We start from the raw sequence: 19,568 nt of genomic DNA on the forward strand, positions 1-19,568 counted from the left end.
AAAATCAGGATTATGGCAAGAGACCAGTAAATGTATGTTCTACTCAGTTTTACTATATTCTTCTCAATTTATTTTAACAATAACAAATTAAAGGAATAATAAATGAAAAGCTTAAAGAATAAAGATATAACTAGAAATTATTTTATTTCCTATGTGGACTATAACAAGTCAATTATAGTTACACCTGATATTATATTAATAATTGGAACTATCAGTGGAAAAGAATAAAAGATAGGAGAATCCCTGAAAACACATGGGTAACCCCAATAGAAAGAAAAACTATATTTACAAATTCCAATAAATGTGAACTCCTCGTTTCTCTAATGGCTGGAGAGAAAAGAGTTATCTTGAGACTACGACCAACAGGTCAGAGTCCTCACAACTCCACTGGCATCAGATATAGAACTTCCTTCCTCATGAAGGATAAGCACTGAGTCTGCTTAAGCTCTGGTCATATTAATAAATTTCTTTTACTTTCAGCATCCGCCCACCCATTATATGCCAAGAGGGTAACTGCTAAGAAAATAAAAACTTTAATAAATACAAGATTTACTCATGAAGAGAGTATTCCATGAAATGGACTATTCCCTGGTCAAAAATTGCCAGGTCCCAATGTTATCAGATATAAGAATTTGGATGCACTAAGATAAATTGCACAGGGCTTTTTAAATTTAAAAACAAACAAAAAACCTACAGGTTTTCTTAAATCAACCTCTTTCTACTGCACTAAACAAAATTACTTGCATTTTGAAGCTAAAGTTTTGTTGTTCATTCCATTTTCAATGGGGGCAGAAGTTGCCTAGTGAGGGAAAAAGCTAGAAAGGTGTTTGAAAAATTGAAGATACCAATTCTATCCTCAAGGATAGAAGCAAAGAAAAGCAGATAATATAAACTGAACTAAAACAAAGAATGAGAGAGGCAAAAACAGAGGTTGACAACCATCTCTGAAAAGGCTAGGAGTTGAGAAGACTGACTACACCTGTACTTCACTCATACAATGAAACTGTCATGATCTGAGAGAAAGAGAAATCAAGATGCTGAAGTCCATAAATACCATGCAGTTCATTGAAAAGTACTGGATTCAAGTGGGACTAAGAAGCACTAATAGGTAATCTGGTCTCCTAACACAATCAAGATATTCCCAGAAGGCAATGCTGTATGTATAAATCCCTGTACATAAAAATTCAAAAACATGTATTTTTATACAAACGATCTCACTAATTTTTTCCTTTTTTTTTTTTTAAGTTTCAGTCCTAAATTGTTTTAAAAACCCATGGTAAGACTATATCTTTTTTTTTTTTTTGAGACAGAGTCTCGCTCTGTTGCCCAGGCTGGAGTGCAGTAGCACTATCTTGGCTCACTGCAACCACCACATCCCAGATGCAAGTGATTCTTGCGCCTCAGCCTCCCGAATAGCCGAGATTACAGATGTATGCCGCCATGCCTGGCTAATTTTTGTATTTTTAGTAGAGGCGGGGTTTCACCATGTTGGCCAGGATGGTCTTAACCTCCTGGCCTCAAGTGATCTGCCAGGCTTGGCCTCCCAAAATGCTGGGATTCAGGTGTGAGCCAAGGCACCTGGCTGAGATTACATATTTCTTAGGAGGAAATATTTGTAAATTAACCCAAAAGTGCAACAGAGCTTTTTAAAATACATATATGCACAAAATATATACATATTTATTTATTTAAAGTAAAAAGTATATATCCAGACTCCATCATGAGAATTCTATTCAATTAGTCTAAATTGAGGCATCTGGTATTTGATGATCACTGAAACAAAGGAAGAGAAGAGGAACACAATGAAAAGGCATCAAGACTCCTCAAAGTCTCTCAAATTATTAGATTTCACAAGTAGAAGAAATCACTAAAGTCAAATTTAAATACTTTGTTTTACAGATAAAGAAATCAAATTCAAAACTGTCTGCAAACAGGTAGTCACTGACACAGCTGGGTCTCAGTTTGGATTTGTAGATGTTCAGCCAAGTTTTGATTTCTTCTAACTTGCTCCAAAGGCAATGCTTGAATTTTACTTTCTTTTACTACTTCCTTAATGGTGATGCCAACCAAATCACTAAACATAGTCTCATGATTACTTTTAAAAATTTGCAACATAAACCAATTACATAGTAGAAGAATCAAAGAAAAAACATTTTCAAGGATGGGGGTGGACTAAAAAAAAGTTAGAAGGTTTAGTTTTTCTGCTTACCAAATTCAAAAGAAAAATAGTCAAAGTGACTTACTGATTTTTACTTACATTTTAAACAAAAGATAAAATTTACTTACATTTTAAACATAAAATTTACATAAGGATAAAAGTCAACATAACAGACATTTCCAAATTTCACTGTCATGTTACTATATATACAAATACATATTCATTTTGCTTCTAAATTAAATACTCCCACATATATTCATTTCAAAGACTCTATCTTAATTTTGCCATTTACCTGAGTCCCTAAGTAATTCTGAGATATTTTTAAACACTTGCTAACACAAAGGATATATTTAAGTTATCAACAGGTAAAACTTGCCTTTACAGAATATACTTTGACATGGGCTTCAAATATACATTAACATGTAAAGTATTACTTCACTACTAAAACATGGCCACATCTAAGTGGCATAATTAGCTATTAATAGAATAAGAAGTTGGGTGTAGCACCATGTGCCTATAGTCCTAGTTACTCAGGAGGCTGAGGCAGGAAGATCACTTGAGCTCGGGAATTAGAGGCCAGCCTGGGCAACACAGCAAGATCCTCTCTCTTTAGAATAAAGTAAAAAATAAAAATAAATAAATAAAAAGGCAAGAAAAATATGCCTTATTAAACCTAGAACGATTGTAGTTGTGTAAACACGATTTTAATTAGAATTTTCTCATAACCCCATGACCTACTTAACATGAATGAAAATAAATGTTTTGATAACTATTAATAAGTAGAAAGAATTAGTTTTTAATAATAAAGTCAAAATATGGACATCTACTAGCCTAAACATATCACAAAATGTGGTAACCTTTCAAAAACAGCAAGTCTCCACTTACTCATAAATTCTGTATTTCAGTAATACACTTAATGTTTTTAAAAGATTTATATTTAAGTTAAACCTAAACACACTTCTTATTTGCTTTACTTTTATTCTAGTAAACAAGGGCACCCACAACCCTATCTTTAACTGCCCCTTCACCCCACACTCATTCCACCCCACCCTCTGGAACAAATACTTCAGACAAGTGGTTCTAACTTCTTTTTTGACCATATTCTACTTAGGTGGGCCAAGATATCCCAGTTCACTTACTAGTTTTTCACTGCATATGCACATGTGCACTAACTCTGTATATAGCCAAATACAACATAGGAAGAAAACTTTTGAAGAGAAATAAGGAAGATTCTGAGATATAAACTCAGAAAAACCTAGTAATCCACTGATTTTAATGTAAATATAAAATCTTAGCAAACTTTAACTCACCCACTTAACTTACTAGTCCATTTCTCATGGCACCTGACCATAGTTTGAGAATCACTGCTTTATTCCACTCCTGAATTCACCTCTAATCTATCTAGAGGTATCAGCAGACCAGTGCCCTCCACACCAGTATTTAATTGATAACTATTTTTAGGTCAGTTCTCTCTCTCAAAAGAATGTGCACAGATGCAAAATTTTACATAAAATTTCAGTGTTCACAAATATCCTGAGGCCTATTCATAATCTAACAATCTCTGCTTGAGACCTTTTTCCACAAATCTATGAACTATGTCTTTTCTAAATCTCAAGAGTTTTACCAAATAATGTCAGGGTATGAGAACAGAATTCATGCAGTGACCACTCCCATTCTGCTGAACTAATAAGGTACTCTGACTATTCCTTCAGTCTATCAGAGATTATACTTGATTTTCAGTAAGGATATAGCTGTATTTTTATTTTAAAAGATGTATACTCCTCAAATGTAATAAAAATTGATAAATTCCTATAGAAGTTTCCCTTTCACCATTTCCCTAGCTAATCCATTACTGCCACCGATCTGTGGCTCAGGGAAAGTTTGTTAAAAATAACATCAATTCCTTGGAATTTACAATCCATCCACTACATCTGTCTTCAGGTAATAAGCCTCAAGCACCAGAGATTTTCAAGATCATACTACATATAGTTACGGCACAGTTTCATTTAAGCAAATTTGATTTATGTTTTAAAAAGTTTTTTCGAAGAGTTGCTCTTAAGAATTTTACTTCTTCTAGACTGAAGAGTGGGAGAATGAGGGATGAGCTTGGGCTTTAAAGTCACAGAGACTTTAGTCAGAATCTTATCTACTGCTTATTTGTGTGGGATACTGGTAAACTGTTTAAACTCTCTGAGACTTAGTTTTTTTTACCTGTAGTAAGAAAACAATATATACCACACAGGCCTACTGAGGATATTAAATGAACACAGAAGACTCAAAACTTTTATTCCACCCTCGTTCCACCTAAGTCTAAAGCTGAACATCTCCATTTCCTCAATGATGGCTTGTTTCAGCCACAATATCAAGTCATAACCATTTACACTGAGTGATCTGCATACCCCACAATTCTTGTAACTAGGCCTGCTCACTGTCTTGGGCACAGCAGCCTACCTAGTTACTATTCCTTTCACAGTTGGTACGTAAATAGCATCTCAATCTAAATGAAGATATTTCAAAGCCCCAAACTTAAAAATAATAAAATAGCCAGTCCTTAAGCATCATTACTGCAAGGCTTCATCACTTCCCACTCTCATTACTTGTATTCATCCTTTCAAAGCAACTTATTCATAGCACATATACAGTTCAAAACTCATTAAGACTGATATACTCTCAAATTCATAATAATGAAGGGGAGCAGATGACAAATTCCTTTTTTAGAATTTTCTGCTCACTAGGTGAAATAAGAGTAAAATATATTATAGAAAAATTCACTTACTATCATATATGTGTATCGGGGACCATGTCAGGATTCAGTGAGGATTAATAGCTATAGTACTCTTAAGATTCGTACACTGGCTTAATTGAAAATAAGACAAAATCACATTTTAAGCTTCGAGTCTCAATCTATAAGGTTCCAGGCTTTGCTTTCTTGCAATTCTTTCTGTAAAACTGCTACCCACTATCTAGGAATGCCAAGAAATGTGAAAATGAAACCCTTCTTTGAGTTTCTTTTTTTCTTAGAAAGTTTAAGTCTTAACTTACCTTGAAGAAGAAGAAACCTATCTCTTGGGTACGACCTTGGAAAGAGTTACACTGCTCATCACTCTAATTTGGCAAGTCTTTCCTGTGGGAAGAAATCTTATCTACAAATTCATCCCTACTACCTACTTCCTCTGTATGCCTACCCTGGGTAATGGCAATGTGGAAGTGGAAACCAAAGCAGACCCTTTGCTATGACTGACAGTCAGCCAAAGGCTTACTCTCTGTAACTTGGGCCATTAATTGTCACTTAATAAATTTAGGTAACCACATTAAAACAGAAAACATCCCCAACCCCGGCCCCCCCCCAAAAAAAAAGTTTCCATATCATGTACTCATGCAAAGCATGTACACCTATGTCAAAATTTGCTCTGGCCAGGCACAGTGGCTCATACCTGTAATCCCAGCACTTTGAGAGGCCAAGGCAGGCGAATCGCTTGAGCCCAGGAGTTTGAGACCAGCCTGGGCAACATGGTGAAACGCCATCTCTACAAAAAAAAGAAAAATTAACTGGGTGTGTTGGTGTGCACCTGTAGTTCCAGCTATTCAGAAGGCTGAGGTGGGATGATCGTTTGAGCCTGGGAGGTCAAGGCTGCAGTGAGCTATGACTGCACCACTGTGCTCCAGCCTAGGTGACAGCAAGACTCTCAAAAAATTTTTTTTATTCTGGTCCCAGCTGAGGTTCTGTAGCACTGGCTTTGGGCAAAATTAGTAAATGAGTTTACTTGTTTTATATTTCCTTTTTTCCTCCTGTTTCCCCCTTTACAACTTGTGGCTCCTAGACATTCTCCTGCTACCAAAACAGTTATGAATGTGCTCTATGGACTACCTGACTATACTTTATAATAAAGGCAAAGTCAATAAAATGTTAGCAAATCTATTAATAACTGATCACAAAAATAAGTAAACAATATAGTTTGAATATATGTCCCCACCAAATCTCCTGTTGAATTATAATCCCCAGTGTTGGAGGTGGGGCCTGGTGGGAGGCATTTGAATCATGGGGGTGGACCTCTCATGAATGGCTTGGGCCATCCCCTTGGTGATGAGTAAGCTCTTGCTCTGAGTTCACAGGAGATCTGGTCATTTAAAAGCGTGTGGTACCTTCCCTCCACAACCTTCTCCCTCTTGCTATTGCTGTATATGATGTGCCTGCCTCCCGCTTTGCCCAGAAGCCAAGTGATGTCAGCATCATGCTTGTACAGCCTGCAGAACTGTAAGCCAATTGAATCTCTCTGCTTTATAAATTATCCAGTCTCAAGTATTTCTTTATAGCAATGCAAGAACAGACTAAACACAGTAAAAGCTAACTACTTGTTATAAATGCCAAAGATACTTTTGGTAAATTCCAATATTCATTTCCAATCTAAAGGAAAAAAGTCTCAATAAATTAGGAATAACAAGGTATTTCATATTGTGATTAAAAATACTTATCTCAAGTAAATGATCAAAATCATCCTTAAAGAGTAAATAAAACACTAAAGACATCCCCATAAAAGTAAAGTATGAGGTAAGAACACCTGCTAGTGCTACTTGTCTAACACTGTTTTTGCATTGTTTAGCCTAAGCATTTTTCAAATAGAAAGAGGTGGTAGGAGATCCAATACAATAAAACAGGAAAAAGAAAATCTTTCCTGAAAGGCACAAGAGAGATATGCTATGCTAATGGTTGGGAGGAGTCAATGTTTTGTTTTTGTTTTTTTGTAGAGACAGGGGTCTTGCTTTGTTGCCCAGGCTGCTCTCGAACTCCTGGCCTGAAGTGATCCTCCTGTCTCAGCCTCACAAAGTTCTGGGATTACAGGCATGTGCCACCAGGCCTGGCCTCAGTGTCAAAGAATATAAATTCTTCCAAAACTGATTTACAATGTATTTTGAAACACAAATAATTGATCAACTGATTGGGGAAGTTCAGATCTCTGTAACTCATATAAAACTTTTAAACACACAAATAAAACATGGGAAACATATAAACTCACAGTGCATAAAAAGTTCACTCTGTTAATCAAATACAAGTTAAAATGAGACAGTTTTTTTTGTTTATCAAATTGGCACGTATGCAGAAGGAAAAAAAATACCCAATTCAAGGAAATAGGTACTCTCATACTCTGACTCAGCAGTTCTACTTGTAGGAACAATCAAAGCTATAACCATTTATATGTTACAACCATATAACATTTACATGTAAAGATGTTCATGTCACAGTGTTATAAATAATATCAACAAAGTCAACCTAACATACAATAGCAGAAGATTGGCTTAATAAATTTAAAATATGAACATATAGTGAAATACTATGTAGCCATAAAAAATTATGTTTTAGTGACATGGGGAAATTATTCATAATAATATGTATTAGGTTTTCAAATGTAACAAACCAAGGTAACTCTGTGTATAATGGTTTACATGCATTCGCAAGAAGAAAAAAGACTAAGAAAATACACAATGCAAGGAATTAGTGTATAAGAAAATACACTAACACTTTACAAATTTATATTTTACAATAATTTGTATTTATTCATGCATTCATCTTCCAACCTACTTATTGGGGTTCAGGGTTGCAGGTGGCCAGAGCCCATCCTAGCAAATCAGAGGGCAAGGCAAGAACCAACCTTGGCAGGGTCCCCTCACACACATAAACACTCACACTCACTCACAATGGGACAATTTGGACATGTCAATTCACTTAACGTGCACAGCTTTGGGATGTGGGAGGAAACCAGAGTGCCCAGAGAAAATCCACCCAGACATGGGGAGAACAGGCAAGGTCCACAGAGGCAGTGGCCCCAGCTGGGAATCGATTTTTTTCTCATCAACATTGTAACAAAACAATACTGAATGAAACGATGTTACTGGAGGGCATGCTGTACACAAATCACTTTCAATGAAAAGCTCTGGGTATTAAGATCATATGCAATATTTATTTTATTCTGTATGCTTTCATTAATTTTTCACATTTCCTTCAATAAAAACATATAGTTTTATATTCAGAAGACAACAAATGTTATCTCAAAGAGATCATCTAAATTTTAAATTTTTGCTCTGAAATCACCAGAGGCTATAAACCCAGAATTTGACTTAAATTAGAATGACAACATTTTTAATGCAAACAATGATGTGCATAAATGTTAAAAGCATCTAAAATAAACCACTGTTTAGTACAATAACTTCATTCTTATACCAAGCACTACAGAGGTGGCAACGAATAAGATAAGTAATAGCATATGGTTTGCCATAAAATAACCATACAGGGCTAGAAAAGGGTGGGTACAAAAGATTAAAGGAAAAGATCAAAGCTTGTCAAACCAGAAAGATCTGTTTTGACTTAGCTTTTATTCTTAGCTTTGATATAAACAAATTTTACATAGTTTACTATACAGTAACTTTATGTTTCGCTTTGTGGTCTATTTTATATTTATTTATATTTACATACACATGTGCACATATGTATATGTGTATAATTTAGTTTTTAATAATTTAAATAATCTTTACTCTCAAAATGAATAAACACAGACTTCAAAATTTAAAGACAAGAATGTGTTTTCGAAGAAATGGACTCAGACAATAATCCATGTAGTTATTATTAGCTATATCTGAAAATAGTTCTTACATTATTTTAGCACCAAATAGACACTGGGCTATAATATTTAACACCTAGACATTAGAACAACATTCAAACAAATTTACCTTTGGAATTTAAAAAAAAGATCATCAACATAAATTAATTACAACATTTACTTCTAAAATTCATTTGATAAAAGTTAAACTTATCAAATAAAAAAGAACAAAAATCCTAACACATCAAATTTAAAGAAAGTTCAGGATAGAATAAAATCCCCAAATTATTATATTTATTAATATGATTTTCTGATAGGCCATAACAAAATATAATCTAAGATATTGAAGATCACCATATCAGAATGAGACTCTCTACTGAAGACTATAAATTTATTTAAGCATTGACACAATATAGTTTACCCAAAACCATAATGAGATGGAAGATAGGAGATGACTGGTCTCCTAAGATGAGTAAGATTCTGAATATGGGATACTCCCTGTTCATTTACAGGACTTAAATGACTTTAGTGATTCCTGGAACTAGATATCCTTGAATATCTGTGTCCCCAACACACAAGGCTTCCTTCAGATAACACCCACTTTCCCTTTTATAGTATTTTCCCCCTAATTATATCAAGGGGGACCTCAATTAGGTAATCAGAGCCTTTTAAAACCTAAAATCCCTTAATTTTCTCTTTAATAAGGAAAGTATTCCCTGGGCTCAGAGTAGTCTGCAAATCACCGCAAAAGGTGAACTCATCAAAAAGCTAGTCTGAAGTGTTACCAGGGAAGAGTAGGCAGCAAGCATTCAAACCCAGAAATTGTGACTCAACATTTCCCATACAGCTACACAATTCTGCATAAATGATAGACCTTGTCAACAAGGCTTTTGCCTGAAAAAGATCTAAAATGAAAAGAGAAGATCAACTGATAAGAAGGTAAGATGTCTGACTATCAATATCAATACTTACGTATCGTACCTCTGCAGTGGTGTCACTTTGTTCTTATTTTTATCAACTGAACCCGTAGATAGCTGAAGAAAATTGGGATTTAATTTATATAATTCTTGAAGTAGCTTCTGTTCATATTCTTGGTGTTTACCCGCCTAATGAAAGAAGAAATTAAAACTGCAGTGGGATTCACAAAATGGCTGGTATAAAATACTGAATAATCTTCTGAATTATTAAATATATTTTAAATAAAATAAATAAGATTTTTAAAAAATAAAACATTAAATAAATAAAATTTACATAAATTTTTAAATAAAACAAGTAAGAGAAACCTGTGAGGATATCACAAAACTTCTAGATCAATGAAAGTCATTCCAACAAAATTATATGATATATATCTGATAAATTAAATTAAGGCATTTCATCAACCCATTTATTGTACAGAAAAGCATATTAAGGGGAGAACATTTTTGCTAGCTCAAAAAGTGTAAGGTCCACTTTAAACCTACTTCCAAGTCTTTCATGTAAGAATTAAGTCTTGTAACACTGAGTTTTCTGAAAATCAGCCAAAATTCATCAGTCTCCTTTTTAATTTGGAGATTAGCACTTGAAGTAATACATAGATGAACAGTTTTACTATATTGTTCATTATCTTGACACTAAGTAAAACTTCCATGAATTAGTTTTTGCTTTCTCTTTTCCTCTATGGTTATCAAAAGTAAAATAAAAATTAATGTATTTTAAACTCTAGACCCAGGGTTAGCAATTTACAGCCAGTTAACTGTTTTTGTAAAGTTTTACTGGAACATGGTCATGCCCATTCATTTACATATTGTATTTGGCTGCCATTCTGCTACAAAGGCAGAGTGTAGTAGTGCAACAGAGGCAGAGTAAAGTAGTTGTGACAGAAGACTACATACATAGCTCAGAAACCCTAAAATATTTACTAACTGGCCTTTACAGAAAAAGTTTGCCAACCTCTGCTCTATACATAAGAGAATGCTATGCTTACTTTAGCTGGGTAGGTGTACATCAAAAGGCAATGTCACAAATATTATGGGAAAAATTAGGCAAAGATTGCCTGTGGAAGCTAATTAGACACAAACATAAATGATAATGAACTTACTTTGAGTAACGTTTTACTATTTGCATGTATATCTAGACTGGAAGAATAGTTTTACTTACCTTCAGGGATGTTAATTTTTTTAAATTATGGTCTAAATAGATGTTATACAACAAACCAAAACGGAACAAATCAAAACAGTAACAAGTGAGGGCAACTGCACTTAATTGAGCATAACTGTGTCATATATACTGCACAATGCATCGTTCCCTGTTCTGAGAGGCCACTTGCTTGTTTCAATTGGACCTATAAATATTTCCTATGGCACTAAATTTTGAGTTACGCAGTAACAAGGAAAGATTTTCTGATTTTTGCCATAAAATTTATTCAAATTTCTTTCCTACATCAAGAAAGTGTTTGAACAACAACCACAAAAAATCCCCTTTTAAAGTAATTTTAAACTCAGCTAAAGAAGAGCAAGATAAATTCAGGACAACATTATAAAATTAGTTTTAAATTATTTTTAAAAATACATTAGATGTGAAATGTACATTTTTAAAACATGAAAAGTCTTGAAAATTATTTCTGGAATCAATACTTCAGGAGATACGGCTTTCACTAATATCTGTGGAAAGCCACAAAGAGCTCAACTTGATATTAAAATGACTCTACAGGGGCAGTTCATAAAGACAGGTTAAATCCCATTACAAACAAGTTCCAAAGGACTGCCCATACATTTTATTTTATTATTTAATATTACTTTAAATGAGATCAACTGGGTGGGACTTGTAAATTCTGATAGACAGAAATTGATAGGAAATGTGAATAAAGTATACCCTCTACTAATTAAAATTTAGTTTGAAATGGTTCTACCTTAGATTTCATTCAAGAAGATTTCATCCAAAAAACAAAAAAAGCATTAAGAAATCAGTTAAGTCATCTGTCCTTATTAAATATCAGATAGACCTTATTTTAACATTGTTTTTGAATCATAAAGACCATACTGTCAAGAAAACTCTGATGTATTTATTATAATGGGATTTAATCTGTACTAGCTCCAAGTCAAAAAAGGTAATACTCCATTTAACAATCTTTTCTTAAAGGAGCCCCTACCAGACTTTCTCTAGTTTGACCTGGAGAATGAAAGGTAGCAATGAATGCCCCCCACCTTCTAAATGAGAAGTATTCCTGAAAAGTCCACAGCAACAATCTGAAGTCCTCATCTACAATAGGGAAGTGCAGCATTGTGCTTTGGTATAATCCTCATTTAATATGTCGTATGGTCAACATTTTTACTTGTTAAGTCATGTTTATACTACAAATTGAAAGGAGACAGGAGAAGAGGAAATGTAAAAAAGAACATAGGATATTAAGCCTTCAATTCACCCTTTACAGGATACTGACTCAGTGGACACTTTCATGGGGAGAATATTTTTGTAAAAATAATATTAGTTTATCAGCATTGTTTGACAGAGTATTATTTTCTAGCAAGCTCTGTAAAGAGTATAGATTGGTTTAACAAATAATTACAATATCCCACTTAGCTTTCATTTTGTTGACATTCCCCTTAAAATAGCATTTCCCAAAGTGTTTTCCTGGTTAACTAAGTTCTGGTTGTAAATTCCCTTCACGGATATGTATTAGCATATTAAGGACTCTGAGAAGTCTTAAAGCAAAGAAACCTGTCCATCTTCATTAATCCAGCATTTCAAACTTAGTTGACCACAGACACATTTTTATTGTAACAATATCCTGCAGAACTGACCTTCCATTAAACACTTTGTTTGGCAAATGCTACTTTAAAGTAATATCAGTTTTTACAAAATCGAATCCTTAGTTTTTGCTTTTGCAATGTTAACTAACAAAAAAAAAAGTACTCCCTTTTCTGCAAAGTTTGATAATTCACATGACTTTACTACCTGCATTTCCTCTTTTGTGAAGCTGGCCGCCTCATCCCCCAATTCATGAAGATACATGCAGTCAGGTTTTGGACACTGCATATTCTTTAAGAAGTAACTGCAGTATTTTGTTGTACCTAGAGATGCCTGCAGGAGGAAGAGGGGTAAAGGAAAAGAAGACTCAATGTGAACTGACAACACAATGAGAATCTCCATGTTTAGTGTTTTCAAGTCACCTAAAATGAGGCACAAACATGACAAAACAAAAAGTATGGCTGCAAATACTAGAGAACTAAACTATTATTAGCAGGATTTATTATAGATGAGGCTCATTTGGAAGAACTAAAGAAACATCTGTCTATGGTTTCCAAAACTTGAACACCCAAATCTTCCCTAGATATCAGGAGAGGAGACAGACAAAAAAATCTGTTCCATGTTATGAGTGGTTAGACACATAAGAAGGGAAATTCCTTTTTCTAATTATGCCATCCTTCTTCCATTAACAATAAAGCTTTGCTTAGTGGGACTCTTCACTGAAACTGGAATCAATGTCCATATATTTAAGGACCACCTATTTCTGAAGAAAATAATGGTTCTATTTTCACAAAATAAGATATATGCAAAAATGTGATATTTTAAAAGATTATCCCTGATAATGAATACTGTTTATTCCTATCTGGTAAAAGAGGACCCTACAGAAATCAGCAGTAAACAAATTAGCTATAATAGATGGTATGGACCCTAAGACAGACTCTTCAAATTAACTGTCAAATTTAATATATAAATGCTCAGTTCTCCTTTACTTACTATATTTTATCTCGTCTCCCTTAAAAAAAAAAAAAAAAAAAGAATCAAGAGGACTATATTACCTTAAGTGTTCTGCCATCTACTACCACATTGTTGACACACTGTATGGCTCTGAGAGCGTCTTCTGACCGGATATAGGTTACATAAGCACTGGCACTTGGACCCTAAAGTGAAAACATCCCATATTCCAGTGTTATTAGTTAAAAATTAAACACTACTAAAAAAATTCTACTGCAACCTAGGGAATTCTAAAGACCCTGACTACTACTATTACTAATGACAATAATTAGTAGTAGTAGTGGCAGTTTTGATTAAACACTAAACTAGCTCATTTGAAAGTAATAATACTCAATGGATTTTATCTGATTTTAAGAATATTGTAATGTATGTGAATAAAATATTACTTTGGCTTGGCATTTTTTTTTAAAAAAAGTCATTTGACAGGCTCGTCAAGGTTATAAAAAATTAAAATTTAGATTAAAAAATAAGATTTAAAGACTATGTCAAATTATGTTCTCTCAAAAATAAACGCAATCTGGAAAACTATTCTATCTGATAACACCAGCATAACAAAGACACTATTAAGTTTTCAATATCTGAAAATATTACAGATTAGAAATCACTATCTAATCCTTATTTATCCCATTGCCCAATAACAGACTCACCTCCCCCTCCCCTTCACTCCATCACTAAATGTTTGTTTTACTATTTCTCTCTTAATTGTTAAGTCCTAGAAGGGTCAAATAAAAAAATCCCCCACCCCACCAACAGAGGTCACTACACTGCTTAAGTCCTTGTCCCTCAAGCTTTCTAATCAGAGAGAGCAAAGTTTCCTTTGGAACAGCCCAGGTCAAGCCCAGACCATAAGGAGGAAAGGCAAAAATCCCTAAAATTAGTTACCTGTGAGCCTGCATATGATGTGCTATTATTGATGACAACTTTATGTATTTTACCAAACTTCCCAAAATATTCTGGTCGTTTTAAAACCTATAAAAGAAGAAGAAATAAAGTATAAACTGTCCCCATTTTCAACAACTTTATCCTTATAATGGAGACATTCATCATCCCTCTTCAGCAAAAGGAAAATAATAATTTTTCAAGTTTTCTAATAAATGTCACTACCTCCTAATTGCAGTTTGTGTAGCTAACCTATAGGAAATCAAAAGAGTCTAAAAGCTATTTTTTTCTTGACCCACTGAATAGAAACTGAGACTCACTAAATTTGATATTATCTACTATATAGGTTCTAATAACTGCTCCAATAATCTATGGGATCTTACCTGTACAGTATTCTTAAACACAAAACAGATCAAAGATCTTAACTACATTGCCATTAAGAGATGATCCTTATACGAAAGCAATTCTTCAAAAACAATGACCAAAATTATGTATTAAAGGTAAAGACAGAATTGAAAGAACAGACATAAAGACAGTCTTTACTCATAAATCTACTGTATATAACATTGTTTATAAATTACAAATTTCAAATAACAGTGTGCCCACTCAACCCTCTATGCTTTACAATTTATCATTGTGCATAGTTTCCTATGTCAATCAGTTTTACCATTTCTCATCTGTCTCATGAGGCTTTTTCTCCTACTTTTCCTGGTACGTAACACTTCGGAAACAAATGTATACGTTTCTTTCTTTATTACCTGGTTACTTCTTGGTGGTTATTTCCCCTACGTGCCTCATCTCCTTTACTTTGTGAACACTATATGCATTCTTTCAGCTTCTCTTACAAACTTAACCTTGGCTAATTTGACCAGTATGTAACTTGACAAAAAGACATCTCCCATAATTTGCAACCACCTCAAAATTCTGTTTTCCTAGAATGTACCTTTAGACCTACTGTTCCTACAATCTCTCCAAATAGCAAGCTCTCTCCAAATGAAAGCTTTCTGCGTGTACCTATTCAAGTGTGTGTAAAGTATTTCTTTCCATTCATATTTGACAATATTCTTACAGACTTATAATTTAGCTATTATGTTCTGCATCTGATAGAATCAAAGCTTCATGAATAAACCTACGGCGGGTGTATCATTAATTCTTAGTCTTCCACCTAATTCATAGAAAGTAATTAATCTTATATTTTATTTTAGGTGCTTGTAAGTATAAGGTAACTGTTATGTTTGCTGTAGCCAATTCTAACGGATTAGAAGGTGAGGTAATTATACTGAGTTTCAATCTTTTTTCCACCCAAAACCCCTGAGGGATATGATAGTAATAGTGGCTAACACAATGACCCTTAAGTTATTCGTAGCAAAGTCTCAGGGTTGATAAAGAGAGAAGAGCAGAGTTTGAAAAAGCTTTCTGGCTAGCGGAGTTTGGAACTGCATTCAATATTCCAGCTGGATGCATACCAACTCAGCAACCAGCCTCATAGCTAAGATACCTGCTCCAAAGGGTTCAGTCAGGCTGGTCACAGGTTGTCCTGCAACAGCATCATAGGTTTAAGGCAGTAGTACTCAATGAGGAAAGCACTCAAGGGGCAGTCTGGAAATCTGTGGAAGCTTTTATTGGGAGAGACTGTTAAAGCGACTGGGAGAGTCTACTGGTGTTCAGTGGATGGGGACCAGAGATGTCTTACAAGGCTCAGGCTAGCCCCGTACAACAAAGAATTGTCCTGCACAATTTCTGAATGCCCTGCAAGACATGCCTGAAGCTGTTTATTGAGCCAGAAACAAATTCCATATTATACATAATTACAAAGTATTTTCCCAGCTTTGTTTAAAATTTTACTAAGAGTTATCTGAGAAAAATCACATTATTGATGTTTCATGGTACCTGAGTTGCCAATTCATACACCAGCAACAATCTGCATTTGTAGTTGTCACAGTCCATGATTTTACAAATAAGTGCAAGTATCTTACTTCTTTATTACATAGGATAAAATAGTACTTTAGAGCCTCAATATGTAAAGAAATCCTTCGATGATCTAGTTAAAATGCAGATTCAGATCCAGCAGATCTGAGGCAGGGCTGAAGAGTTTGCCTAATAAGCTCTCTGGTGATATTAATGTTATGGGCCCAGAGGCCACACCTTGAATAGCAAGGTTCTAGAGTAGAAATGTACAAGCATTTATATGTACAAATAGTCTTTTTATAATTACTTTCCTTTTATTCCTTGTTTATATATACTTTTTCAAATTATGTGTGTAGACAAATTATATTATCAAGAAGTCATTTCATGAAAGTCAAGGGGTGTTACATTAGTTTTTAAAAAGTGGACACTGAGTCGGATAAGGTTGAAGGCCACTGGGTTATGGAAACGTTTTCTGGCCAACGTTTGGGTGTAACACCTTTATAACAACATGAGATTGGTATGTAATTATGATGACATGTTCACACTGCAGCCAGAATGGTACTGTCAAAGCACAAATCTAACCATGTCATTCTGTTCTTAAGAACATTCAAAAGCTTTCCACTGCCTTTAGGATAAAGTGCAAACTCCTTAGCATGGTTAGAAAGCCCTTCATGATCCATTACCACTTACCTTGGCACCTTATCTCTCACCACTGCAATCTAATCTTCCAGCGAAACAAATCACTTGCAGATTGAGGTCTTTCTCATCCAGAAGCATTGTATAGTTGCTGTGCGAGAAGCACTTTACCCCAAAGACAGCAGAGGGGTACGTACCTCCCTCCCAAGGTGGAACGCTATCCCTTGTGCCTTTACAGCACACAACACTTCTCATATTGTTGCTTTCGTAAAAAGGAAGGTACTACTTATTTATCTACTACTACTTGTTTATCAGTGTATGCTCAATGTCTTAAATAATGCCTGGCATATTGCAGGTACTCAATAAATACTTAACTGAAAAACTGAACTATCTTAGCATTAAACAAAAAGAATTACATGGATTTGTAAAAATAGTGGGCCTCAAAGTATTAGCACATGGCAAGTGGTTGATAAGAAATAGGCTGCCCAGGCAAGGGAAAAACAATGAATTTAAACTTTCCATATTAACTTGAACACTCTAGGTTCTGCCTAAACAACTAGCAAAATAGTATTCTAGTGAACTAACAAAGATTATGGAGAGTAGACAGAGCACCCTGTACCTCGGCACATTATCTATATACTCAATGTCACGATGTACTTCACAGTGGGCCAGTTTTCCTACTAACATAGAAAATAAGAGGCCATGTGACAGAATTATAAATGTTCAAGGGCATGTCTAGTGACCAAAATATCTTGCTATATATTCTTTGGGAAAACAGTCAAGTATTCATAGACACTACAGAGAAAAACAAAAACTTGGTAATCAGATGGATGAATGAGTGAATAAATGAATGGATGGATGAATAACATGCCAATAATCAACACAGAATACCCTGGAATAGGAACTGTAAGACCACGGGCAAGTCACTCAACTTCCTTTTGCCTCAGTTTCTTATCTGTAAAATGAAATGTTGTGTCTTTAAAGTCATAGTTCATCAAACAAGCTACTCTCCTGGGTTATCACATATACCCAGGACACTCTTCTTTATGTGCTACCTAGATAACACCTATTAATTCTTCAAGCTGACCCTAATTATCCTTTCCTCAGAGAAGCTTTTTGTCAATCTCCACACTAGCTAAGTGTTCTAATATATGTTCCCAAAAAGCTGTGTACTTTCCTTTTATAAATACTCAGCACACATGTAAGCACTTAAAATTCTGTCTTCCCTACCAGTCTGTGAGCTTGTGTCTGGCTTGCTAACTACTTCCCCCCTACCCGCCCCCTGGCATCAAAATATCTAGCAAATGGTAGGTATTCAAGAATTAATTTGCAGAATAAATGAATTAGGTCCTCACAAATCTAAAATTTTAGGACTCAGAAGGTGATCATCATTACCTCTATCGTTGGCTCTAATTACCTTGTCTCCTAAGATCATTTTTTTTTCTATCAACCAACAAATGAATACATTTGACAATCAATCTTGGTATGAAGCTTTTTGGTATGCAAAAATTATTTTCAAAATAAGCTTTAATTGTTCCTAAACTCTCCTATTCTGTTAATCAGAATTAGGTCAAATATCAAATTGTTCATCATCCAAAGATAAGTAAATTACAAGGATCCTTCTTTGACTTGAAAGTGATGCTAACAATTTGAACCTTCTTCTGAGTTTTCTAGTGAAGCCAACTTCACTAAAAGTTTTCCAAATACTAAAAAGGTTATAAAGACAAATTAAGAGAATTTTAAAAGATATTATTTAGAAGCGGTACTATTTAATAAAAAAAAAAACACTTGTCTCTGGTCTTTCTGGACTTTCAAGAGAAATAAAGGAAAGCACCCATTTATTTTATTTAAGAAAATCCAATGTCCTCTCACCAAGAAAGAATTATTTCAAACATATAAAACTAGTAGAGTATATTTTTAAGTATACTTAGACTCATGATAAAGTACTCTCTTTCAGTAGTCACTACTTAGATTCATTTCCTTCAATATAATAGTTAAGATTAATCTTACTAGAGTTACTTGACATGGAAATGCTCTGTAAGTAAATAAAAAACACGATGGCTCACACCTGTACTCCCAGCACTTTGGGAGGCCGAGGCAGGTGGATCACTTGAGGTCAGGAGTTTGAGACCAGCCTGGTCAACATGGTGAAACCCCATCTCCACTAAAAATACAAAAAAAAAAAAAAATTAGCTGGGCATGGTGGCGCACACCTGCAATCCCAGCTCCTCAGGTGGTGGAGGCAGGAGAATCACTTGAACTCAGCAGGTGGAGGCTGCAGTGAGCTGAGATTGTGCACTGCACTCCAGCCTGGGCGAAAAACAAACAAACAAACAAAAAACCCTCTTATAAATCACATACCCAAAAGAAAAGGTAGGAAACTTGGAATCCAAATATCATGTTCAGTCTATGCTTTAATTTCATCCAAATTTTGGATGCTATTTCATATGCCTTCAGTACTACAGTTGATCAGATCCAAGACGTATTAATAAAAACAGGAACATCCATATCCAAGAGCTCTCAAATCAAGATAAAAGTTCCATTCATTTACTGGAACTGCACTTCAGAAAGGTGAAAGTAGATTCTAGGTTGGGCGCAGTGGCTCATACCTGCAATCCCAGCACTTTGGGAGGCCAAGGCAGGCAGATTGCTTGAGC

At 34.7% G+C, this 19,568-nt stretch overlaps 1 protein-coding gene across 8 annotated transcripts in view; it reads right to left on the reverse strand.

Annotated features, from left to right (window-relative positions):
- CNOT4 (CCR4-NOT transcription complex subunit 4) overlaps window positions 1-19,568 on the reverse strand; it is a 148,932-nt gene that overhangs the window by 39,169 nt on the left and 90,195 nt on the right. For 5 of the 8 annotated variants that reach the window (XM_054493776.2, XM_054493770.2, XM_054493775.2 and 2 more), the window contains exons 4-7: window positions 14,371-14,457; window positions 13,533-13,634; window positions 12,685-12,810; window positions 9,724-9,857 (exon numbers count right to left, since the gene is read on the reverse strand). In XM_054493776.2, the coding sequence (XP_054349751.1) occupies window positions 9,724-9,857; window positions 12,685-12,810; window positions 13,533-13,634; window positions 14,371-14,457 (449 nt within the window). The remainder of the gene's footprint in view (window positions 1-9,723; window positions 9,858-12,684; window positions 12,811-13,532; window positions 13,635-14,370; window positions 14,458-19,568) is intronic. The other 3 variants (XM_054493774.2, XM_054493777.2, XM_054493780.2) reach the window with 1 other exon arrangement.

This window comes from Pongo pygmaeus, chromosome 6 (assembly GCF_028885625.2).
Source record: "Pongo pygmaeus isolate AG05252 chromosome 6, NHGRI_mPonPyg2-v2.0_pri, whole genome shotgun sequence".
Classification (NCBI taxonomy): domain Eukaryota; kingdom Metazoa; phylum Chordata; class Mammalia; order Primates; family Hominidae; genus Pongo; species Pongo pygmaeus.